General features: G+C 39.0%; 1 protein-coding gene across 2 annotated transcripts in view; it reads left to right on the forward strand.

The window, feature by feature from the left end:
* LOC126163149 (glutaminyl-peptide cyclotransferase-like) overlaps positions 1 to 26,973 on the forward strand; it is an 86,834-nt gene extending 59,861 nt beyond the window's left edge. For both annotated transcript variants that reach the window (XM_049920079.1, XM_049920080.1), the window contains exons 4-6: positions 5,790 to 5,945; positions 22,591 to 22,816; positions 26,712 to 26,973. In XM_049920079.1, the coding sequence (XP_049776036.1) occupies positions 5,790 to 5,945; positions 22,591 to 22,816; positions 26,712 to 26,866 (537 nt within the window). In that variant the 3' untranslated portion in view covers positions 26,867 to 26,973. The remainder of the gene's footprint in view (positions 1 to 5,789; positions 5,946 to 22,590; positions 22,817 to 26,711) is intronic.
* The last annotated feature ends 240 nt before the right edge of the window (positions 26,974 to 27,213 follow it).

Below are 27,213 nucleotides of genomic sequence, written 5' to 3' on the forward strand. Positions count from 1 at the left end.
TGTATTTTCATTCATGAAAAGCTATGGTCAGAGGTGTCCATTGCCCCTTGCTGACAGAAATTTGGGATAGTTAGCTGAATACAAATTAAATGCAGGCAGAAAGCAGTGTATGAAAACAGGCTGTCCACAGACCTCTTCATAAAGATTAGATTAGATTAGATTAGATTAATCATTCCATAGACCCACAAAAGAGGGGATCCTCCTGGGTGTGGAACATGTCAGATACACACATTACAAAAATATAATTAGAAAAACTTGAGTTTCATTAATTTTAATGATCCTCAGTCAATAATCAGTAAAATTATGCACATGAATTAAAATTAAACTTCTAGCATTTACAGGTTTAATACTTACTTCTGGTTTCATTTAATCCATCATTCACACAGCAGCTAGTTACTTGGCTATTACAACCAAGTATTATCAAAAATTAAAGTAAATTATTCACTTCAATGATCCTCAGTTAAGAACAGTCAAATTATGTACAAGATTTAAAATCAAACTTCCACTATTTACAGACTTAAAACTTACATCTGATTTCCATACATCCATCTTTCACACAGTACATAGTTACTTCGCTGTTACAACCAACTATTGTCAAAAATTAAAGTATAATAAATTTTCATTAAGATGGTCTACTGCAGATGTTGAGAAATTCATGGATGGAATAGAAGGAGTTGCCAACAAAAATTCTTTTAAATTATGTTTAAATTGTGCCTTGTCTGAAACTAAACTCTTAATGGTTGCTGGTAACTTATTGAAAATACACGTTGCTGAATACTGGACTCCTTTCTGGGCAAGAGTAAGTGATTTTAAATCTTATATATATTGTTCTTATTCCTAGTATTGATACTGTGTACTAAGCAGTTAGTTGGAAAAAGAGATGTATTATTTACAACAAGCTTCATTAAGGAATAAATATACTTAGAAGCTGTGGTTAGTATGCCCAATTCTTTGAATAGGTTTCGACATAATGTTCTTGGATTTACACTACACATTACTCTTACTGTACTCTAAAAAATGTTTTCTCGGTTTGTGGAGTTCCCCAAAATATGATACAATGTGACATAATGGAGTGAAAATAAGCAAAATATGCCAGTATTTTTATATTTATATCTTCTATATCTGACATCATTCACATTGCAAACACAGACTTGTGTAGGCACTTTAGCAGTTCGTTAGTATGTCGCTCCCAACTGAATTTATTATCAAGTTGTAATCCCAAGAGTTTTACACTCTCAACTTCTATTTCCATGTCATCATATTTTATACACACACTACAAGGAAATCTCCTGGAAGTTCTGAAATGCATATAGTGGACCTTTCTAAAGTTTAATGACAGTGAATTGGCTATGAACCACTTATTAATGTCAGTAAAAATTTGATTAGCTGCCCTTTCTAAATTTATATTTGATTTACTATTTATTGCAATGTTTGTGTCATCTGCAAATAAGACAAACTTGGCATCTGGTAATGTAACAGATGACAGGTCATAAATATAAACAAGAAAGAGTAGTGGACCTAGTATGGAATCTTGGGGAACACCACATCTAATTTCTTCCCAGTCAAATGATGTCTGATTGCCTACTGCTGAAGTGTTACGTAATGACACCCTTTGTTTTCTATTAGTAAGATATGACTGAAACCACTTTGCAGCACTACCAGTGATGCCATAATATTTTAATTTACTTAAAAGAATGCTGTGATTCACACAGTCAAAAGCCCTAGACAGGTCACAGAATATGCCCGTTGCCTCTAATTTGTTGTCTAATGAATTAAGGACATTTTCACTGTAAGTGTAAATAGCCTTCTCAATATCAGAACCTGTAAGAAACCCAAACTGTGACTTTGACAGTATGTTACACAACTGGCCATTAAAATTGCTACACTATGAAGAAATGCAGGTGAAAACGGGTATTCTTTGGACAGATATATTATACTAGAACTGACATGTGATTACATTTTCACGCGATTTGGGTGCATAGATCCTGAGAAATCAGTACCCAGAACAACCACCTCTGGCCGCAATAACGGCCTTGATACACCTGGGCATTGAGTCAAACAGAGCTTGGGTGGTGTGTACAGGTACAGCTGCCCATGCAGCTTCAACACGATACCACAGTTCATCAAGAGTAGTGACTGGCGTATTGTGATGAGCCAGTCGCTCGGCCACTATTGACCAGACGTTTTCAATTGGTGAGAGATCTGGAGAATGTGCTGGCCAGGGCATCAGTCGAACATTATCTGTATCCAGAAAGGCCCGTACAGGACGTGCAACATGCGGTCGTGCATTATCCTGCTGAAATGTAGGGTTTCACAGGGATCGAATGAAGGATAGAGCCACAGGCCGTAACACATCTGAAATGTAACATCCACTGTTCAAAGTACCGTCAATGCGAACAAGAGGTGACCAAGACGTGTAACCAATGGCACCTTATACCATCACGCCGGGTGATACGCCAGTATGACGATGACGTGTACACGCTTCCAATGTGCATTCACCGCGATGTCGCCAAACACAGATACGACCATCATGATGGTGTAAACAGAACCTGGATTCATCCTAAAAAATGATGTTTTGCCATTCGTGCACAGAAGATAGTCGTTGAGTACACAATCGCAGGCGCTCCTGTCTGTGATGCAGCGTCAAGGGTAACCGCAGCCATGGTCTCCGAGCTGATAGTCCATGCTGCTACAAATGTCGTCGAACTGTTCGTACAGATAGTTGTTGTCTTGCAAACGTCCCCATCTGTTGACTCAGGGATCAAGATGTGGCTGCAGGATCCGTTACAGCCATGCAGATAAGATGCCTGTCATCTCGACTGCTAGTGATACGAGGCTGTTGGGATCCAGCACGGCGTTCCATATTACCCTCTTGAACCCACCGATTCCATATTCTGCTAACAGTCATTGGATCTCGACCAACGTGAGCAGCAATGTCGCGATACGATAAACCGCAATCGCGATAGGATACAATCCGACCTTTATCAAAGTCGGAAACGTGATGGTACGCATTTCTCCTCCTTACATGAGGCATCGCAACAACGTTTCACCAGGCAAAGCAGGTCAACTGCTGTTTGTGTATGAGAAATTGGTTGGAAACTTTCCTCATGTCAGCACGTTGTAGGTGTCGCCACCGGCGCCAGCCTTGTGTGAATGCTCTGAAAAGCTAATCATTTGCATATCACAGCATCGTCTTCCTGTTGGTTAAATTTTGCGTGTGTAGCACGTCATCTTCGTGGTGTAGCAATTTTAATGGCCAGTAGTGTATTTTCACAAAGGTGCTTAAGTAGATGCTTGAACATAACCTTTCCAAAGATTTTTGAAAAAGCTGGCAAAAGTGGGATTGGTCGGTAATTTGACGGCATTTCTTTGTCCCCTTTCTTGTGGAAGGGTATAACTTCAGCATATTTAAGCCAGTCCGTGAATGTTCCCGTGGTAAGTGATTGAGTACACAAATAACTTAAGATACGTCTAAACTCACATGAACACTCTTTTTATAACTTTGTTGATATTTTATCATGACCACTAGAATGCTTTGATTTCAAGGACTTTATGATGCATTCTGTTTCTTTGGGTGAAGTAAGTGTCAATTCCATTCTACTGAGATTGCTTGCGTGCACTGCTCTCAGACATTCCATTGCATTATTTACTGAACCTGACAACCCCATGCTATCAGTAACAGAGACAAAATACTTGTTTAAATGGTTTGTAACACAACATTCGTTTGTTACCAGGGTTTCATTTATTTTTAGAGCTATTTGTTCCTCTTCATTTTTGGTCCTACCTGTCTCTGACTTAACAATATCCCGTATTGTTTTTATTTTATTGCTGGATGTATTTATCTTCTTCTCATAATGCAAGTGTTTAGATTTCTGGATAACCTTCTTCAATATTTTGCAGTAATTTTTGTAATGAGCTATAATGCTAGTATCAAAGGTGTCCGTACGCATCAGATAGAGTTTCCTTTTTGTCTCACATGATATCTTTATCCCTTGTGTGATCTATAGTTTCTTATTAGACTTCTGCTTAATTTGAGTTACCTTCAGGGGAAAACAATTTTCAAATAAGGTGCTAACTTTATTAATGAATGTTTTGTATTTTCCATTTGTGTCTTAGATGCTATAAACATCCATCCAATTAATTTCTTTCAGCAATCTCCTAAATTTCTCAGTTTTTGACTGTTTTATTGGCCTTCTGTACTCAGTTCTGATAGATGTCTTACCCTGACAATTTTCAAAATTTAATGTTAGGTGTTGCATGTCATGGTCAGATAGCCCATTTACTACTGGTTTTGTAATGTGGCTTAGTTGCCTAGAATTGTCTATAAAGATATTATCAATGACAGTCTTAGAACATTTGTATACCCTAGTTGGGAAATTTACAGTGGAAACTAAATTGAATGACAATGTAACTGATTTCATTAACTGTTCACTGACAGTGTTTTTCAGGACATCTATATTATCACCAGCAACCACTAGTTCTTTGTTTTTTAGTTTTAGATGAGATAATAAATCATCAAGACCATTTATAGACAGGTTGAAATTTCCTGCAGATGGTCTGTATATGGCTACTATTATTAAGGACCTATTATGAAATTCTATCTCTGTTGCACATGCTTCTAAGTGCTGCTCTAAGCAAAATTTATTAATGTCAATATTCTTAAATTTTAAACTGTTTTTAACAAATGTGGCTACTCCTCCTTTCTACATATTTTGTCTACAGAAGTAAGAGGCTAACTTAAATTCAGTAAGGTTTAACATATCTATACCAGTGGTCACATGATATTCAGAGAGGCAAATTATATCAACTTGGTTCGATGAGTCTAATTCATCAATGCACATAAGTAGTTCATTAATTTTACTTCTAAGCCCTCGAATATTTTGATGCACTAAAGATAGTTTGCATTTCACATGTACCGATATGAAATTAGGTGGAAATAATATTTCTGCTGATTGCTGTAAATTTTTAACCAACAGCTGTGTTCACTGATCCAAAGTGTCGGGATTATGCTGTTCGATTTCTTTCTCAAACTGACGGTTTGTTTCAATCAAGGATAAACTCTGTGCATATTGGCCCACCGTGTTTTATGCAATTAATAGAAAGACATTGAATAGGAGAACATTTTAGATTAGAGCATATTAATAGGAGAGCTACACTGTTCCCAAATGTGTAATGCAGGAAAACCTCTGTATTTACATTTTTAGTGGGTCTGAAATATGAAATAAGCTATAAATCTGCAAAACACCGAAATACAGTGGTGGTGGACTGACTGAAGGCATTAACAGGTGTTCTGACTTCCGTGTACCCAAAATGGTTTCCTTGTGGGGTTAAAGGTACATGTGATCCCTACAACTACTGTTTTGTTATATGGTAATGCTATTTGTAGTTTTCTTCTTTTTGTGGTTGATAGTGCATCATTATGAGGTCAGTTTGTTATCAACGTGTAGTATGTTGAGTGTAGAACTCAAATGTTGCGGCCAGTGTGCTCCTCTTGAATCATTTTTAATATGCCTATCCATGACACAATAGATGCTTTCCATTTATATCAACATCCCCGTTGCCATTCTTAGCTGAGGATAGCTTTACCTAAGGAATATTCTATAGGAACTGTTCACTAAGCTGATTGAATCCATCCAAAGTAGTGTCAGTAGTGTAGGGTGAACATACACAAAATTAACTTTTATCTACTGCAATTTTGATTAAATGTATGTATTGTATGATATGCAAAATTACTTTTTCTTATCTGTTTATGTGCAAGTAACTTACAGTTTGTTTTGTTTGTAATTTAGGAAGACATGAGTCTGATGTTTATTTTCTTTGATGGAGAAGAAGCTTTCCGTCACTGGAGCCCTACAGATTCAATTTATGGGGCAAGGCATTTGGCGCAAAAGTGGGAACAGACACGATCTCCAAGGAAAAGTGGTGCAAAAGAACTGGACAGAATTGTGAGTCATCCTAATCGTATATATTTTTTCAGATTACAGTTTTAAAAAATTTCTCTTGATACGCTTTGGTATGGCAGTCCAGTTCAATACTTTCTTTTTTTATCTTATGAGAGTATAATTCTGGCAGCACCTGCTGACATTTGTCACTTATTGAATAAGTCATAAATAGTCAAAACCAATTGTTCATTGAGCTGCAGGTACATTTGAACACTACTGTGCTTAATTAGGCACTGGTGGAAACGGCTCACAATTGTATTTCTGTATTTTATGAAAGAAAAAAAATTTAAAAATCAAAATATATGCTTTAGACAGTTACATGCGAAGACCCCACTCCAGTTGAGTAACCTCGCCAAAAAGTTGCTACAAAATCAGAGAGAGCTTTATCTCAGATTTAAGCAGCCAAAAAAAAGGCCAAAGAAAGTGTAACAAAAGTAAAGAATCATTCTGTGAATTCAAAAGTAAGTCTGTCTGCTAATATGGTGGACAATTCCCAAAACTTTTATCTTGTGTAAACTCAATAACCTGATTGAAGTCATCTGTGCTCTCACACAGTGATCACACTGGCAATAAAATGCTGGAGAACACATTACACTGTCCAGTCACAATAATGTGACCTCGTAGAGCGGTGCCGACTCCAGCACAGTTGCCAAGTGTGCTAAGTTTCTCAGTTGAGAATCCATTGTGCGAACAGCCTGACTGAAGAGGTCCCACAGATTCTTGACTGACTTCGCAAGTCGCAAATAACAAAGGGAGAACGGTAAACTCATCCTGGTGATCTTCGAACTATCCAGGTACACTGCAAGCTGTGTGACATGTTGCTTTGTCCTGCTGGTAGATACGATATGCTGAGGGGTGGACGTCATCCCTAAGGATAGATGCATAGTTGTGTTGATCGACTGTGCCTTACAGAATGATGAAATCTTGCAGGAAATGACAGGAAAACTTTCCCCAGACCATAATTCTCCCTCCTCCGGCCTGGACTCTTTGCTTTCAGATGTTTCATGCCATCCACACCATCAATCGAATGAACCGCAAGACACTATACATTGGAAAAGGTCACCTGCCTCCAGTCGGTGAACGTCCAGTTGCAGTAGTGGCATGCAAATTCCAACCTTCATCACCGACGAACAGGTTTCGGCACGGGTGCGTGAACCGGGCACCTGCTGTGGAGGCCCGTACGCAGCAATGTTTGCTGAACGGTCATTGAGGAGACGCTGTTGGCAGTCCCTCAGTTCTTCTTGGTGGTCAGTTGAACGACTGTTCGCCCATACACGTCTCCGCAGCCATCACGTCACCTGTGGCCCGTGGTGCACCGTAGTTGCCTCAGTGCTGGTTGTGTCAAGAAGTCTTTACTTTAACCACAGTGGCATGTGAAAATGTACACACTTGGGTGTTGTGTTGGCAGAAGAGCCAACACCGTGTTACGACTGGAGGCCGAAATGCACGCATTTTAGCTCATGCAGGCTGGCGTGAGGAGGGAAGAACTGTACTGACGTGAGGTCTGGAACATGACAAGCAATGAGAATTCAGAAAGCGGACGTAATTAGTTTGATGCTTAACTTTAATCCATTAATGATGAACGTTGCTCTTGACAATACATGATTCACAATGTTATCTGTTCAGAATACATCCTTGAATAACTAGGTCGTAGCAAATGACGTAGCTGAAGGCTATGCTAAACTGTCGTCTCTGTAAATGAGAGCGTATGTAGACAGTGAACCATCGCTAGCAAAGTCGGCTGTACAACTGGGGTGAGTGCTAGGGAGTCTCTCTAGACTAGACCTGCCCTGTGGCGGCGCTCGGTCTGCAATCACTGATAGTGGCGACAAGCGGGTCCGACGTATACTAACGGACCGCAGCCAATTTAAAGGCTACCACCTAGCAAGTGTGGTGTCTGGCAGTGACACCACATTGGGCATTTTGGAAATGTTTCAATCCTTGGCCCAAAAGCCAATGATCATGCACTTTTGGACATCAGATAAATCACTCCATTTCTGCATTATGATAATGACGACACTGTTTTCTGTGTCCCGTCGACAAGCTTTGTATACCCTGTACTGCTAGTGCTGCCACCTGCCTTCTGTGAGCGGTTACTACACATTGACATCGAACATAGATGGTGGTCACATTAATGACACTTGACCGTTGTTGTTGTTGTTGTTGTTGTTGTCTTCAATCCTGAGACTGGTTTGATGCAGCTCTCCATGCTACTCTATCCTGTGCAAGCTTCTTCATCTCCCAGTACCTACTGCAACCTACATCCTTCTTAATCTGCTTAGTGTATTCATCTCTTGGTCTCCCCCTACGATTTTTACCCTCCACACTGCCCTCCAATACTAAATTGGTGATCCCTTGATGCCTCAGAACATGTCCTACCAACCGATCCCTTCTTCTGGTCAAGTTGTGCCACAAGCTTTTCTCTTCTCCCCAATCCTATTCAATACTTCCTCATTAGTTATGTGATCTACCCATCTAATCTTCAGCATTCTTCTGTAGCACCACATTTCGAAAGCTTCTATTCTCTTCTTGTCCAAACTATTTACCGTCCATGTCTCACTTCCATACATGGCTACACTCCATACAAATACTTTCAGAAATGACTTCCTGACACTTATATCTATACTCGATGTTAACAAGTTTCTCTTCTTCAGAAACGCTTTCCTTGCCATTGCCAGTCTACATTTTATATCCTCTCTACTTCGACCATCATCAGTTATTTTGCTCCCCAAATAGCAAAACTCCTTTACTACTTTAAGTGTCTCATTTCATAATCTACTACCCTCAGCATCACCCGACTTAATTCGACTACATTCCATTATCCTCGTTTTGCTTTTGTTTATGTTCATCTTATATCCTCCCTTCAAGACACCATCCATTCCTTTCAACTGCTCTTCCAAGTCCTTTGCTGTCTCTGACAGAATTACAATGTCATCGGCGAACCTCAAAGTTTTTATTTTTTCTCCATGGATTTTAATACCTACTCCAAATTTTTCTTTTGTTTCCTTTACTGCTTGCTCAATATACAGATTGAATAACATCGGGGATAGGCTACAACCCTGTCTTACTCCCTTCCCAACCACTGCTTCCCTTTCATGTCCCTCGACTCTTATAACTGCCATCTGGTTTCTGTACAAATTGTAAATAGCCTTTCGCTCCCTGTATTTTACCCCTGCCACCTTTAGAATTTGAAAGAGAGTATTCCAATCAACATTGTCAAAAGCTTTCTCTAAGTCTACAAATGCTAGAAATGTAGGTTTGCCTTTCCTTAATCTTTCTTCTGAGATAAGTCGTAAGGTCAGTATTGCCTCACGTGTTCCAGTATTTCTACGGAATCCAAACTGATCTTCCCCGAGGTCGGCTTCTACTAGTTTATCCATTCGTCTGTAAAGAATTGGTGTTAGTATTTTGCAGCTGTGGCTTATTAAACTGATTGTTCGGTAATTTTCACATCTGTCAACACCTGCTTTCTTTGGGATTGGAATTATTATGTTCTTCTTGAAGTCTGAGGGTATTTCGCCTGTTTCATACATCTTGCTCACCAGATGGTAGAGTTTTGTCAGGACTGGCTCTCCCAAGGCCGTCAGTAATTCCAATGGAATGTTGTCTACTCCGGGGGCCTTGTTTCGACTCAGGTCTTTCAGTGCTCTGTCAAACTCTTCACGCAGTATCGTATCTCCCATTCATCTTCATGTACATCCTCTTCCATTTCCATAATATTGTCCTCAAGTACATCACCCTTGTATAGTCGCTCTATATACTCCTTCCACCTTTCTGCTTTCCCTTCTTTGCCTAGAACTGGGTTTCCATCTGAACTCTTGATGTTCATACAAGTGGCTCTCTTTTCTCCAAAGGTCTCGTTAATTTTCCTGTAGGCAGTATCTATCTTACCCCTAGTGAGATAAGCCTCTACATCCTTACATTTGTCCTCTAGACATCCCTGCTTAGCCATTTTGCACTTCCTGTCGATCTCGTTTTTGAGACATTTGTATTCCTTTTTGCCTGCTTCATTTACTGCGTTTTTATATTTTCTCCTTTCATCAATTAAATTCATTATTTCTTCTGTTACCCAAGGATTTCTACTAGCCCTCGTCTTTTTACCTACTTGATCCTCTGCTACTTTCACTATTTCATTCCTCAAAGCTACCCATTCTTCTTCTACTATATTTCTTTCCCCCGTTCCTGTCAATTGTTCCTTTATGCTCTCCCTGAAACTCTGTACAACCTCTGGTTCTTTCAGTTTATCCAGGTCCCATCTCCTTAAATTCACACCTTTTTGCAGTTTCTTCAGTTTTAATCTACAGGTCATAACCAATACATTGTCGTCAGAGTCCACATCTGCCCCTGGAAATGTCTTACAATTTAAAACCTGGTTCCTAAATCTCTGTCTTACCATTATATAATCTATCTGATACCTTTTAGTATCTCCAGGGTTCTTCCATGTATATAACCTTCTATCATGATTCTTAAACCAAGTGTTAGCTATGATTAAGTTGTGCTCTGTGCAAAATTGTACCAGGTGGCTTCCTCTTTCATTTCTTAGCCCCAATCCATATTCACCTACTACGTTTCCTTCTCTCCCTTTTCCTACACTCGAATTCCAGTCACCCATGGCTATTAAATTCTCGTCTCCCTTCACTATCTGAATAATTTCTTTTATTTCATCATACATTTCTTCAATTTCTGCGTCATCTGCAGAGCTAGTTGGCATATAAACTTGTACTACTGTAGTAGGTGTGGGCTTCGTATCTATCTTGGCCACAATAATGCGTTCACTATGCTGTTTGTAGTAGTTTACCCGCATTCCTATTTTCCTATTCATTATTAAACCTACTCCTGCATTACCCCTATTTGACTTTGTGTTTATAATCCTGTAGTCACCTGACCAGAAGTCTTGTTCCTCCTGCCACCGAACTTCACTAATTACCACTATATCTAACTTTAACCTATCCATTTCCCTTTTTAAATTTTCTAACCTACCTGCCCGATTAAGGGATCTGACATTCCATGCTCCGATCCTTAGAACGCCAGTTTTCTTTCTCCTGATAACGACATCCTCTTGAGTAGTCCCCGCCCGGAGATTGGAATGGGGGACAATTTTACCTCCGGAATATTTTACCCAAGAGGACGCCATCATCATTTAATCATACAGTAAAGCTGCATTCCCTCGGGAAAAATTACGGCTGTAGTTTCCCCTTGCTTTCAGCCGTTCGCAGTACCAGCACAGCAAGGCCGTTTTGGTTAGTGTTACAGGGCCAGATCAATCAATCATCCAGACTGTTGCCCTTGCAACTACTGAAAAGGCTGCTGCCCCTCTTCAGGAGCCACACGTTTGTCTGGCCTCTCAACAGAAACAGATACCCCTCCGTTGTGGTTGTACCTACGGTACGGCTATCTGTATCGCTGAGGCACGCAAGCCTCCCCACCAACGGCAAGGTCCATGGTTCATTTAGCACTTGACCGTGTAATACTAAAATGTTGAATTACATCTTCTGATTTCTTTTCACCAAGGTATATGCATATTTCTAGTTTTCAAGAACTCGTACAAACACCGAAATGCCACACAATGAGATAATACGATACTATTAACTCCTGAGTGGAATAAAAACAGTGGGAAGAATGTAGATACATCCACTCGCTGTGTAGTTAAGGCATTGACCGATAGACAGGCACATAAACAAGGTTGAAGTTGTAGCTGAGCATTTAGAAAATGTCAGTTCTCAGTGCAGACAAGGAAGCAAACGGAACACATCTTCATACGTACACTATCAGCTATATAGTTAGGGGAGGAAGCGGCAGCAGGGGATTGCAATAGGAATATGGCACCTGTGACTTGTTTTGTTTCGGACAGGGAAGGCACATGTGGTAAATCATGAAATGGAAGCTTGAATGGGGGGGGGGGAGGGGGGGGGAATTGTGTGTTATGAATACACAACTTAGTGGACTTCCTTGCATGGCAAATTCATATTCTTGAGTGGGGGAAAAAAACTTGTTTCACAAAGCGCCTAGCATCCAGCACACGTTGGTCTATTGTTTATTCATATGATTTTGAAATGCATCCCTGTTAGAATGTGTTCAAAAATGTGCAAAAACTAAGTTGATTGTTGAATGCGTGAACAGTGTACATGATGTCTCTGCCAGGGCAATCCTCGTCACATCTAAAAGTAAACTTTTCTGCGGACAGCAGGTGATGGGGCTATACGAGCTGAGCGGAATAATGCCGAACGGGCGAATGCCAACTGCTGTTTATGTGGTTGACTGGGTCTGGAATGATCAGCGTTGTTATAATTACTAGCAAAAGTCATAGATTCAAACAGCCAGAGTGGAAATAAACGACTAACAGGTAAGAAAGATTACGTGTTATCTTCTCGGTGTATCCAAGAAAATGAAATTTAGACAGAAAGTTTTTAGCCAGACTGCTACACTAGTTGTACAGTCCCCAGCCAGTAGGCACTTTAGTTCTATTCTGGGAGTATCATGGAAAAGGCGTTGTACGAACACGTAATGACGCCTAACCGGAGAATAAATGCTGGGTGACTAAACCGGTGATTGTGGCAGGGTTAGTGAAGTTAACCGAAGAATAAGTTTTGACACTGGCAGGAATAGTTACAGAATTAGTGATGACAAGATTGTTTGTTAGAACCAGGAAGGAGATGAAATGGGGACCTCACACTAATTATAGACGAATATGACACTTCCAAATTTATATAAAAATTTCGTACTACTACTATAGGCATTTGATATTCATACTTCGTGAATTATATTCTGTCGTATCATAAAAATGGCAATTTGTTCCAAAACAGTCTCATTTATTTGGTGTATATTACAACTTCTGGAATATTAGACAGGTCTATTTTGTTTTATCTAGCACACAGTGACAAAATACACGTTATCAGCTCGAGAAACCACACCATTCTTGGGTAATATTTTTATTAACATCTTTTTCAGTATTAGACAACGACATTTTGTTTTTTCGTGTTGCAAAACGTTTGACGAATTTTGATGAGGTAATAGTTCCTTCACAGAAAGGAAAGCACACCATGTAAAGCCGTAGCAATATTAGGGAGAACAATTTGCTAGGACTTAAGGATTGAAGAAATGAGTACTGTTTGCTTGAGTCTTGTCTTTAGTGGTTTTACGTCACACATAACAGCAAGTTATTAGCTAATAGGCAATAAAGAGTGCAGATTTTCTGAAGAGTTCTTGTTCTCTCGGTTACAAGTAGTACCATCCATTATTAATTGCAAGTTTTTTTTATGTATAGATAAAAGAGGGACAAGATGTCAAAACGGCCGACTGGGACCATGTGAGGCACCACAGGACATTTTAAAGTCTAATGTCCTGAATATTGTTTGATGGCATCCATTACAAAATATAACCACTTGAATTCGACAGAGCGAAATACAGTGATGTGCGATAGAAGACTGCGGTGTGAAGATTCGTGGCACTGCACTTTGGCACACTTAAGACCAAATAACATGTCTTGCATTTCCTCGAAGACATATGTTTTATGCATCAGACTCTTCAGAAAGATGTGCACTACAAAATGAACATTTTTTGAAAAGTCTGTTTAATTTTTGGTGTCGTACCTCAAATGCTGGAGAGGGGGAGGGGAAGCCACTATCTAGTATTGCCCCGGTTCAGAAATATCATAGATCCGGGACTTAGAGTTGTCTGCGTTGTAGTGGGGAGGTGGGCAGTCTCCACTTCCGCTGAGGCAGGCCATACATTTGAAACGAAGTGTTTAATTCCACAGCATTGGCTAGTGTCAACTGTTTGTTGCATTTCACGTGCATGTTTTCATTTTCTAGCACGTATGGCATTATGCCATAATAAAAAACCTAACATGAGATAATGCAGTACTGGTACTCCAAGAAAATTTACATCCGAATCTGGACCTACAAATGTGTACTTTAAGCTGAATGGTGCATTTTAGTATGGTTCACGAAATTCCGATGCTCTTGGAGCATCCTCTGATGTGTACGAACATACGGTGACGCCTTTTATCTCACGCTCTGTGGCAACTGCTGAAACGAACCTATTTCTAACAGTCGTTGGAAAATATTGTGAATGGTGGTTTGTAAAAGTGTTACTTTCAAAGCAAATTTGCTTTTACGCAAGATGAACTATGTGCGAGAATGTACAATGAATTTCTTAAATCACAGAGCGTTTGACTCTCATTTAAAAATCAACTCTTTGTGCACGACTATTAGAAGAATTTCGAGCCCAGGTGATCAGACATTTAGGTCGTTATTAAAAATTTTACTGGCTCATTTGCGCGATGTATCTTAAAGTGTAACACACACAAAAAAGATCAAAATTACATGTGAAAACTTAGATTCTCTTGCTGTTCATTAATCTTAGAGACCAATATTATACGTGAAAGCTTTGCTTTTCTTGTAACAACACCATGTATATTATTTTAAACCATTAACTTTTCCTATTTGTGTGGTCGCGCTACTTAAAAATGATGTTGCTATTGGCTGACTGCATCATGTGTCCTGTGCTCTGAATATCCGCTGTCATCGACTGGCGAGATCATGTGACATGAGCTATGGCTGCACATCGCAATCTCGATTTCATTGCGTCTGGCAGTAACATACGGTGTTTCGTGGAATTCGAATTTATACTTTCGTCATATGAAAATGCAGCCTACATGTTGCTGCACATCACAGATCTCTTGAAAACTTGTTTTTCTTCCCACAAAGTTTGGTTTTGTAAAGTGCCGAGAAATTCTGCACTGGTGTAGAACCGTAACGATTCAATGGTTTGATAAGTTTTACAGTTCCGAGGAAAAGCATACTGTCACTTAACACGAAAAAAGTGTATTTTCACCCCGGGAGAAAGGGTATTTTTAACCGGGAAATCCGGGAATTTTTTTCTTTGTCCGCGTATACACACTGATGTTACATGTGCGTGACAAAAAGAAGTGGTCTATAGATGCTACTAGTCACTTATAAAGTAGTATTAATAGAAAAATTCCTTACTTCAGTACCTCAAGTTGGTAGTATATTGATAGATGATGTATTCTTATAACTACCTTGAAGTTATGCTGGCATGAGAGTCTTGTTAGATGATTATGCACGGTCAGTCTCATTATGTTACTTGCTCCATGTTCTGCTGGAAAATGGATAAAAAAAAAAAAAAAAGATTGTGAGAACACAGTTTTTCAACTCTTAGCATTTCCCAGTAGCTTACTTTTAAATTATTGAAACCGTTTATCAAATAAATAAATACCAAGCAGAAAAAAAAATTGTGTGTGTGTGTGTGTGTGTGTGTGTGTGTGTGTCCAAAACAAGACAAAGATATCTTCAAAATAGTTAAAGCTTTAAAGCTTAGTAAGATGTGGAAGCACTTTCACACTATAATTGGTACACAATGTTGTGAATTGGCAGGAGCCGATTCACGGAGTTTGGAGGAAGCCGAAAGGCACACGATTAAGTTCACGCAGGCTGGCGTGAGGTCTGGAACAGGTCAGAGAAATAAGACTAGCAAAACAAGAGTAACTGGTAGAATACTTAACTTTAATCCATAATTGGAGTACATCAGTCTGATGGTTCATGCTTCATTAGATACATAGCAAAGGATAAATGGCGCCTTGCTAGGTCGTAGCAAATGACGTAGCTGAAGGCTATGCTAACTATCGTCTCGGCAAATGAGAGCGTATTTGTCAATGTAGCATCGCTAGCAAAGTCGGCTGTACAACTGGGGCGAGTGCTAAGACGTCGCTCTAGACCTGCCGTGTGGCGGCGCTCGGTCTGCCATCACTGACAGTGGCGACACGGGGGTCCGTCGTATACTAGCGGACCGCGGCCGATTTAAAGGCTACCACCTAGCAAGTGTGGTGTCTGGCGGTGACATCACACACAAAATATTAATAATTTTTTTAGAAAGAACATGTTATTTTAAATTGACAGTTCAGGTAATAAAATGACAACAATATGGAATAATGTTACGAATGATAGGGGCAGACCTTGAAGATTAAGGAGAATGGGAACATGACAAAGTGTGGTTCATTTGTTGCAGACTATAAAAGGGTGGTATAATTTTAAATAATACTCATTTTGCTTGGGAGTTTCAATGCAACCACTGAATAAAGTCTTTGGCTCGTCTGTGTCGTAGTTCTACAGGCCCAGGGTGGATAATATGTATACATAGTGTCAGGGTTGAGTTGAGCTGGTGGGTTGTCAGAATAATGACCAATGGTTGCCTGAGGAATCATGATTATTAGTCATACATTTTATTGGAGACCAAACTACATCACTCATAGTGATGCTCTGCAGTGACAGTGCCTCTCTGGGTGCATTCTGACGACAGCGAGTGCAGCGGCGGAGATGCAACAAGTGGCCAATGGACTATTTAATGCCAGTAGCTGTGCAGGAATGCTGAGATGTTGAGTCTGTGGCAGCACATTTACCATCTCGGCATGGCTCTGCAGCTCAAGGCAGGACGTGCCATGATTCCTGTAGAGGAAGACAGCCCTCAGCAGCGGTGTCTGCCACTGTGAGCAGAGACGTATAGCTTCATTATGTCCACCCAGTCGCAGATGGCTAAACAGCTGCACCACCCTGGTCTCGAGCAGCTGCCCTCCAGGGCAGAAGGTTGGTTTCAGTTGGAGTGAGCCCAGCAGCTATAAGCCACTGGGTCCACGGTGACGGACTTCGAACCAGTAGTAAGCCTGTTGGTGACGGAGGGAAAGTCGCGTATTGGCTGCTTGTAGCTAACCGTGTTGCCTGGCGTAGACCTCCCGTTATAGACGATGCTGCCAGACTGAGGCCTCTTCAGCTAAAAATATGGATATTTATATTGGTTTGGGTCTACTTGTTTTTCCAAAGCACTGCTTCCAACCACTGACGCCAAAACAACCCATCTTGGAGGTGTACTAACTGGCGGGCTGATGCTGCAGTTGTACTGTCTTTCTGCTGTAACAGTACTTTGATCGACTCTGCACTTGCCAACATTTGTGACCTTTTGCAGCATCTGTAGCAGTGTTGCTATTTGACTCAGTAGTGCCAAAAAATAGTGGCGGCACTACGTAGGGATCATAGTCACTACGATTGCTGTCTGTTCCTCTCAATGACAATTAAATTAAATCTCACTGAAATACAAAATCAGGAAAATAAGTTTGTTAGTTTGGATACATACTGTACAAATAATGTGCCCCAACAATGTGATTACTAACCAAAAATTGCCACTACTTGTAAACTAATTATGTACATTCAACAGTGGACTGGTCAAGAATGACCTATTGCTGTTGTATTTTTGGCCTGAATATGACACGAGCCCCCATATAGAGTTGCAAAATGTCTATAAATTTAAAGGAAACTGTTCGTAAATGTGCCACAGACCTATCTGTAAGTTCACAGAATTAAGAAACTTGAAAAATATAAGTTTAACTCTGTGAAATAATTCAAAGAGCAAACCAGCTCTGTGCTCGAATAACATATTCCAACCGAGGCTGTCTTCTATAGAGATAACATCTGGCTTTCCCCTTAATCGTAACAAGCAATTTGTGTAGTTGTTCACCAGTACAAATTACAACTTAATACACTCACGTGCTGTCTTAAAACTAATGATATAAAATATGCACACCAAGATGCTGATTAAAATGATACATTATAATAAATTTTAGGATGAATATTTTACAAGCAGTCACAATTAAAATAAAAACAATTTTCATGTAACTATGACTGTATTTAGTCTTACAAGCAGACGGCACGACCGTGGGGTCGGGGATTTGTCTGAAATTTTATGTGGTGAAAGAAGACCCCTAACACGCACTATTCGGAAAATCCTCAGAAAAATCGATCCATAGTTTCTTAGGTGTCTTATGAGTATAAAATGTTAGTCCATTGCTGAGCTCCTGTGACTTGCTTGAATAATTGGTGGAATAACAAAAGAAAATGAAACAGAAGAAAAAAAAGTACCAGAGGAGGAATCGAACCCGAGACTTCTGGCATAGAAGTCAGAGTCTGAGCCCTAACCTTCTAGACCAGACGGCGGCTCAGCAATAGACTAACATTATACACTCATAAGGCACCTAAGAAACTTTGGATCGATTTTTCTCGGGATTTTCTGAGTAGTGCGTCCTAATATTTTAACCACGTGAGGTGTTAGGGGTCTTCTTTGACCACACACTGTCGTGCCGTCTCCTTGTTAGTGAATTGCACCTTGGACATGTACTGAACACATGTATGTGGCACATCAGTGTCGTAGGAAATCAGCTGCTCTTTCTGCTAATGTCATCCAAATTTATGGGATTGAAGTTATGGGAAAACTATTGAAAAATTTATTTAAATAACCAAAACAGCAATTAAACACTGAAAATTTACGATCTATATGTTGTGTATAATGTGTGGTTGCATTCTCCAGCACATGATGCAATCTGTTTGTGTTATTTGTTTTGTATGATTAGCTATGCAGACTTTAATTAAGCACTAGTTCAAATGTTTCTTACCAGCCAATTAAGTGCATAAATAAACATGTGGGTAGATCAGTCGACTTGTCTTGATAGGTGCTTTCATTTGGTCAGATGGTCTTGTCTGTGGCTTAGTCAGTGTAAGTGTTATTACATTTGTTGCAGTAAGTTATTACAAATTTCTTTTCCATTAATAAATTAATTAAATACTTCATATCCATAAGCAGACTGTACACTAAAATAATTGTCTCATTAAGCTCTTTTAATTTGATGGATTGTAATTTCTTGTACTTTTAGTTGTTTGTGTCACAAGTGCTTAATTGTGTATTACTAAAACTTTTTGCTAACTGCTAATGACATTTGTGATATTATTTTTTTATTTATTTTTTTACATGTCAAGTTCTGTAGGATCAAATTGAGGAGCAAATCTCCAAGGTTATGGAACATGTCAGTATATGTAATTTCAACATAAAAGTAATAACAGATAAGAATAAAATGTTTTTGACCTGAAAAAAGTCGAGACATAAGTTTAAGTAAACACAATGAACAACACAACAAGAATAAGCTTTATTTTTCAAGGAACTCCTCAACAGAGTAGGAGTAGTGACCCATGAAGAAACTCTTCAGTTTCAATTTGAAAGTGTGTGGATTACTGCTAAGATTTTTGAGTTCGAGTGGTAGCTTATTGAAAATGGGTGCAGCAGTATACTGCACGCCTTTCTGCACAAGAGTTAAGGAAGTCCAATCCAAATGCAGGTTTGATTTCTGCCAAGTGTTAACTGAATGAAAGTAGCTTATTCTTGGGAATAAGCTAATATTGTTAACAAGAAATGACAGTAAGGAATATATGTATTGAGAGGCCAATGTAAAACACCCAGACTTGTGAACAGAGGTCGACAAGAGGTTCATGAACTTAACACCACTTATTACCCAAACCGCCTATTTCTGAACACCTTACAGTACTGTTTTTAGTGGGCTACTGTAGCTTGATTTTGAACATTTTGATACAATTCCCACTTTGTTCTACGTGATATCCTCATCCCACTAGTCAGCCACTCGGGCTGCCTTTTACTGCTAGTATCCCGTTTAGAATGTTCTAATGGAAAGCAACTCTCAAAAAGCATGAGAAATGTGTTTAAGGAAAGCATTATATTTATCATCTATGTTATCGGCACTATAAACATCCTGCTCTCTTGTTTCTTGACAAGGTTTAAAAAACTCTATTGCTGTTGGATTAACTTTCCTACATAGATTGTAATTCTATGTGACATTTGTTTGAGTACAAAAGCCTTTTAGTGTTAAAATTTGTGCATCATTGTCTGAAAGGCCATCTAGTAATGAAGAATGAATAAAAATATTGTCTATGGCTGCACCCTAGTTGGAAAAAAACAGTCTGCATCATTTTTCTTGCACCATCATATACAAAATTTATGTTGAAGTCGCCACGTACAACTAATTTCTGGTACTTCCTACAAAGTGAGTCAAGAACCCTCTCTAGTTTGAGCAGAAATGCTCTGACTTCAGAGTTAGGGGACCTATAAACAACAACAATTAGAAGTTTAGTTTCACTAAATTCAACTGCCCTGCACACCGTTCAAATATCTGTTCAGTGCAGTGCCATGATACATCTGTGGACTCAAATGGAATACCTTTTTTTACGTACATAGCCACTCCCTCACCCTGCAAGAAACTCCTTGAAAAACAGCCAGCTGATCTGTAGCCTGGTAAGGGAGGCCTCTGAATTGTCAGATTATTTAAGTAGTGCTCCGATATACCAATAATTTCAGAGTCAACATCTATAAGCAGTTCACTAACTTTATCTCTAATACCTCTTATATTTTGATGAAATATGCTAATTCCTTCTCTACGTGGAAACATTACATCCTCTGGAGGTGAGCCCTTAGTTAGAGGCACTTCCTTTAAGCAGGTATACCTATCAGCTGACTTCAGTCTAAAAAAGGTGCAGCTCTAACACCAACTACTATAGGAATTTTTCCATGAGTGATACCACTACCACCACCACCACCACCCACTACACTGCCACCTGTAAGCTTAGCCAGCCTCCCCTACCCATACCTATTGAGGTGCAGGCCATGCCTAGTGAAACCCACTCAACTGGCACCACTGAAATGTGACCCATGTCCTCTACCATCAGCGCCTTCTCCAGCCCCATATTAACGCACCTAACAGTCGCATCAGGATGAGGCCCATCATGACGCTGAAACAGTTGCACGAAATGCACATTAGAGCCACCGATTGGAGTAGCTATCTTTACCAGATGACCACCTACATCGTATTCCTCGTCCCTATCGAAACTGTTCCCCACTTCACCCACTATCACTACCTGATCCTCCTCCAAAAATTCCTACATAACTCCCCTATGCTGTCAGTCACCTGAGCCAACCCTTTGCTAAGCTTCACAATGCTGGTGACCTGGTACTCACTCCCCAACACTTCCTGCAACTGCTGGTCCACACCTCTACTGTGCGAACTACCTAGCCGCAGAACCTTTTTCTTTCTGTTAAGACTTTGCAGCTGACCTAGGCCTCTTAACTGCTGATGTCTACTACATGCTCCCTACATCTACAGCTACAAGAGGCTCCTCTCCACTCAACTCTGACAGGTGGTCAAATCTATTGCATATACGCAAAGTGTAACTGTCTGAATACCTCCTCCTAGTAGCTGCCTTCTTGCCATTTCCAGTTCCCATTCCCCACCACCCTTCATCCTCCTCAACCTACCTGGTTCCTTCTTTAGACGTTGTAATAGCACCTGAAGGGCACAGATCTTACACTCCTGCTCCTCTATCAACTTATTTCTACTACAGATTCTGCATTCCCAAGAGAGGATCTCGCTAGAATGCCCATTGGCTTCCCCACTGCATTCTCCACAATGAAAGTACCTTGAACAAATCCCACGCCATAACCCACTGCTCACAAACCTACGACAGAGCCCAAACTTCTTACTCGTGGTAAAATTTTACAGTTAATGAAAAAAACTATAAGCCTATGTTACCAAAGTTCAGTTACACCAGTAGAACTATTTACAGAAATAACAATAGTGGTCTCAAAATTCTCTGTCTACTAAGAAAGCAACTACTTGTATTAATACTACTACACATTAGCTAATACCAATACCAACAAAACTTCTCAAAATTGTTAGCTAAAACCAAAAATTCAAGCCGTCACTGGAACACTCGGTGAAGTTAAAAACACTGAATGAAAATTTTACTGAAATATTTCACTAGAAACAATAATAAACGTCAGCTGAAAACTAAAGCACGAAATTTACTAAACGACTTCAACGCACAGAAAACTCTTAAACACAGCGAGTGAATGTTTGCAAAAGTTTATTAAATTGTTATTTCACCACAAATAGCACGAAACACCACTGAAAACTATTAAATTTAATAACTCTGTAACTGCTACAGCTGCAACTGCACGCTGCAAAATGTAAACACACTACTGAGGTGTGAGGCTTGGATGAACAATGTAAGCACACTCACAAATAACAGACCACTCGACTCAATAACACAGGAAGAAAGACTGAGATTAATGAAAATCCACTAATAAGTTACTTTTACAGCAAATATTAACACAAATAAACTTTAAAATAAGTAACTGAAGACTAAAGCTTCATAAAATATTGACGAGCAATTTCAACAGCAGTCCAGCACATCGTGCCTGGATGCTGGCAAATCTGACAGAAGCAAATGGGTCCTGCGGCTACCGCCATATTCCATTGACACACCCATCAGCCTGCTGGCAAATGCCAGAACATTGCACAGATGAACGGCCATGTGCTCAAACTAGAACAAACCACCTCAGATCTCGTTTCAGTCTTTCATGCCATGAGACATTTTTAATAGTCATCTTTTAAGAGAAGTTGAGAAAATTAATGCTAGTCATTTAGAAGAGAAAATTAAGCAGTACCCTGCAGGAATGGCACAGAGAAATTAAAATTTATCTCCCACCACTTTCTGAAATTAGGATAATCATAAGGACAATCAAAAGTAAATATTTTATGTGCTACACAATTGCAGAAATCTCCTTCCTGTGATACTCATCACTTCTCTTCAGTGAAATTTTCACACTGATCTGAAGTCTTATGAAACTTCCATGTTCCATATTTGTCTTGTATGTAATCTATGGAACAAGTGAACGAACTTACCTAACTAACTCAGAGTTGATAATAGTGGATTTTTTTAATTGTGTGCTTTGTTGTTTACAGGATGTATTGGTCTTGCTTGATTTATTGGGTGCTCCTGATCCTGTATTCTACAGTTATTTTTCGAACACCGAACAGTATTACCGACACATTGCAAGTACAGAGGAACGCCTATCTGCTTTGAAACAACTACAGAGATACTCGAATGGGAAGCCTGAACAACGTTATTTCCAACTCATGTCTACTGCATCAGGGATTGAGGATGACCACATTCCTTTCTTAATAAGAGGTAATAGAGCGTAGCCATAATCTGATAAACGCAGTGGACAACAGTGTCTTCACATTTATTTATGTACACATTATTTAATATAACAACACAAACTGTACCAAAGCATTGCAGTTAATAATGAGTTATAACTGAAACAGTTAATTATAGTTGTATGTGCAGATATAAATTCTTAATGTTAGCAATGAAAACAACTGGTGGTTGTGGTTGTAGTAGTAGTAGTAGTAGTAGTAGTAGTAGTAGTAGTAGTAGTAGCAGCAGCAGCAGCAGCAGCAGTAGCAGCAGTAGTAGTAATCATTGTCTTCAGTCCAAAGACAGATTGATGCAGCTCTCCATGCTAGGGTATCCTGTGCAACCTTTTGATCTCTGAATAACTACTCCCACCACCATCCTTTTGAACCTGTTTGCTGTATTACTCTCTTTGTCTCCCTTGATGTCTGATGATATGTCCTATCAATCTATTCTGTCTTTTAGTCAAGATGTGCCACAAATTTATTTTCTCTCCAATTCTTTTCAGCATCTCCTCATTAATTACACATTGTACCCATCCAATCTTCAGCATTCTTCTGTAGCACTATATTTCGAAAACCTCTATTCTCTTTTTGTCTTAACTGCTTATTGATGTGTCACTTCCGTACAAGGCTACATTCCACGGAAGTGCCTTCAGAAAAGACATTTAACAGTTAAATTTATATTAGATGTTAACAAATTCCTGTTTTTCAGAAATGCTTTCCCTGCTATATTCAGTTTACACTTTGCATCCTCTTCAATTCAGCCATCATTTGTTATTTTAAGAATGTGAAAGTTTTCTCTAGGAATTCTGTGAATAATGTTGATGATTTGGATTCTCCTTGCCTCACTCCCCTTTGTCATGAATTTCCCACTATCCTGATGAAGTCTAATGGAAGCTGCAGCATTGACACAGGCTGGGGTTGGACAAGAATATGAAAACACCAAAAACACAACACATTGTCGTGCCTAATATGGTGTAGGAAACTCGTTGACATTCAAAACAGCTCTTGTCATTTCAGAACGGATAAATGCAGGTTCTGTTTGGTTTTGCCTTGTACCATTCTCCCTATAAAATAGTGGCAAGTGCAGGTAATGTGGTGGAGGTAGATAGCGATTACACAGCCTTCTCTGCAAATTAGACCACAAAGGCTCAGTAATGTTGATATATGGTGTCTGGAGGCGAGGGGAGATGCGACAATACATCTTCGTACCGGCAAAAACAGATCTGGACAGTGCGACCTGAGTGAACTAGGCTCTGTCGTCTTGGAACACAGCATCACCATTGAGGAACAAACACTGTACCGTGGGATGGACCTGATGGGTGAAAGCGGTTACCTCATCCTTAGCAGTAATGCAACCTTGCAGAGTAACAGTGGGGCCCATGAAATACCATGATAAGGTGCCCAGTCGTCACCGAACCCACACCTTGTTTCACTCTCGCTATGTAAACTCGACCAGAATTTCGAAACGATGTGAAAGAAGCCTCATCCGACCATGTGACTTCCTTCCATTGCTGTATTGTCCAGGTTTTATGGCTTCAGCACCATGTATTCTGTTACTGGTATTTGTATCACTGCTGAGTGGTTTTGTAATTCCAGCTCACTCAGCAATTCCCTTTTTATAGTGCTCCCTTCATGGTGCTTTAAGCTGACAGGGTTCATGAGTGCAACATTCAGTTCTGCAGTGACTTTCACAGATTCTGTCCGTGTATCCTTTGTCAGAGTCTTCTTCAGTGACAGTCTATCAAAATCACTTGAGCCACGCTTTTGTTCACATTGTAACTTAGCAAATGCTTTTCTGTCTACCGGGTATAAATCTTAGATAGGAGCCTCTTAAGACACCAAACACTTCATCTCCTTTGGTTATGGAAGCAGCCACACACCATAAGAGCACCAACAATTTACCCAGGTTTGAATTCACTTAGCTCTTACATAAAGCACACTCAACTACTCAGAAAACTCTTTTGACCACATCTGGCACTTCCTTTGTATATGACATTGAACAGTATCATTCATGGTGCAACCTGCAGGCTTGGCTAGCATTTGCATTTATGTTCAAGCATCCATTAGTATCGGTGTATCCATGTTAACTATATTTTTTTCAAAACCTTGTTTCTTCAGGACTGCTAGTACAGACTTAGGTACAGGCTTTTAGCCCACATTGAATCCCATGCAGTATGAGAATTCACATTCTTTACTCCATTCTAGTCTGTAATGTAGTTCTCAGCCTATAAATAATCATTTTATTTATGTACATAAAAGCCATTTTATTTATGTACATAAAAGCCATTTTGTTCCTTTGATTAATTAAAATACATGGTGGTTCTGTGCTGCTATAGAAAATCATAGTGATTGTTTTGCATGTTATGTGGAGGAGAAAGGCCTGATTTGGTTCATTTGCATCCCTTCTTGTGAAGCATAATAATTACAGCATTGTTCTAGTTTTGAGGAATTATCTTCCTCTGTAAGTATTCTGTAAACAATTTTGCAAGTCCCATTTGTAATACTTTTGCCCATATCTTTAACCATTTCTTGTGTTCAACCAACAATGCCTTTCCTTTTTCCATACTTTCACTGCCTTTGTGCACCTCATCTGACATTATCTCCAGAATGTTGTTGTTATTAATTATTCATTACATGTGTTTTTTATTCACTCATCAAACTGCACATTCACTTCAAGTAATTGTGCAATGCTTATATAATTTACTCTGTATCATTAGTTACTGTGCCATTTGCCATCTTAACTGATGGAATGTGTTATTTTTTTCTCCTCGTGTTACTGTTGTTTTCAGTAGTTTCCCTTACAAAATTTTCAATTCATCTTCCACGTTGTTCCAATGTGATTTTCTTGTACCTGTCTCGTATTGTACATTGACTCCTTTAGCAATATGATTATTTTTCAGGACCATTCACATAATTCTTCTTCAAGCTTTGTGCAACAAATTTTTAGCAATTGCAATCTTCACACCAATCATCAGTCGGTTCAGTCCTACATGTTCATTATTTTCCAGCATAAGAATCTTCAGCACTACTTCAATATAAATTTTAGGCTCTTGTAACTTCAAGTAATCTGTGAATATCATCCATACTGGCATTGCGTGGCATTGTGTAGATTCAGTGTTTGTGTGCAAATTTAGATGATCTGTAGAATTTGGTTTTCAGTACTCTTGCAGATAACTGCACTCCTTAATAGCCTGCCATTGAATGGGTGATAGTTATAGCACATTATTAACAGAATACTTTAAAAATAAGTATAATTAATACACTTGTTACACATACTGTGCAGAAATTGGAGTGTGTCTGAATACACACTGTAAATGTTTTTGGTGTAGTGAACCATTTATCAGAGCTAAAGAGTAAAAGTAAAACGTGTTGGGTATGAAATTCTGTGAATTTTTAATTTACTAGAGTTATAGTTAAAACTATTCATAAAAATTACATTTAAGTTGAAAAATTGATTTGTGAATTGAAAAATAGAGCATACAAAAGAGCTACCTTGGATTCAACTTTTGCTATGAACAACAAATTACACTTTTTTATGACACTAATGTTATATTTTTGTGAGTATTTAGTCTCAGAGCTTTCTGCAGCCAATAAAATAAAAAAATAAAAAATAAAAAAATAAAAAAAAACATAATTTCAGTCCAAAATCATTTATCCATTGCAACATTTAAAATCTGTATTTTTAAATAACGCAACGACAAAATAGTGAATATCACTGGGTTTCTTGAGATATGGTATTAGTCAGTTTTTCTCCCACACCCTCCTCCCAAAGAGAAATACATTGAAAAGTCACTGAAATCTATCTTGCTTTAAGTCATTAAAATATATATTTTTACATTTTCTTCAAATATTTGCAGTATAGTAAAAATAACTTTTTATTACAGGTGTACGCATACTACATATAATACCACGCGCCTTTCCTGAAGTCTGGCACACATTCCGTGATAACCGCAATGCTATTGACTTCAGCACCGTAGACAATCTGAACAAAATGTTGCGACTTTTTGTGGCAGAAAGTTTGCATATGACTGACTTGTAAATATATACACTGCTCATATTATTACTTGTAAATAATTAAGGAATTATCTATTGTACAAACACATGGCCAGGAGTCTTCAAATATAACTATTTTGCTTTTACAACAAATGTTCCATTCTTTCTCATAATTTTGGAATCTTGTTGACATGGGGCAACTTTTCCTCTAAAAATCTTAAGTGTCTAGTATATATTTAGATCCAGAGAACAGTATCACACACAAATGAAACAAATCACCCATTGTAAGATTTCAGAACCATCACCCACCAACTGTGTGAAAACAAATACAACATTTTTAATGGAAATTTTTTGCACTGACAATTTTTGACTGCTGGAAAATTTGACCCAAGC

Source organism: Schistocerca cancellata, chromosome 2, assembly GCF_023864275.1.
Source record: "Schistocerca cancellata isolate TAMUIC-IGC-003103 chromosome 2, iqSchCanc2.1, whole genome shotgun sequence".
Lineage (NCBI taxonomy): Eukaryota > Metazoa > Arthropoda > Insecta > Orthoptera > Acrididae > Schistocerca > Schistocerca cancellata.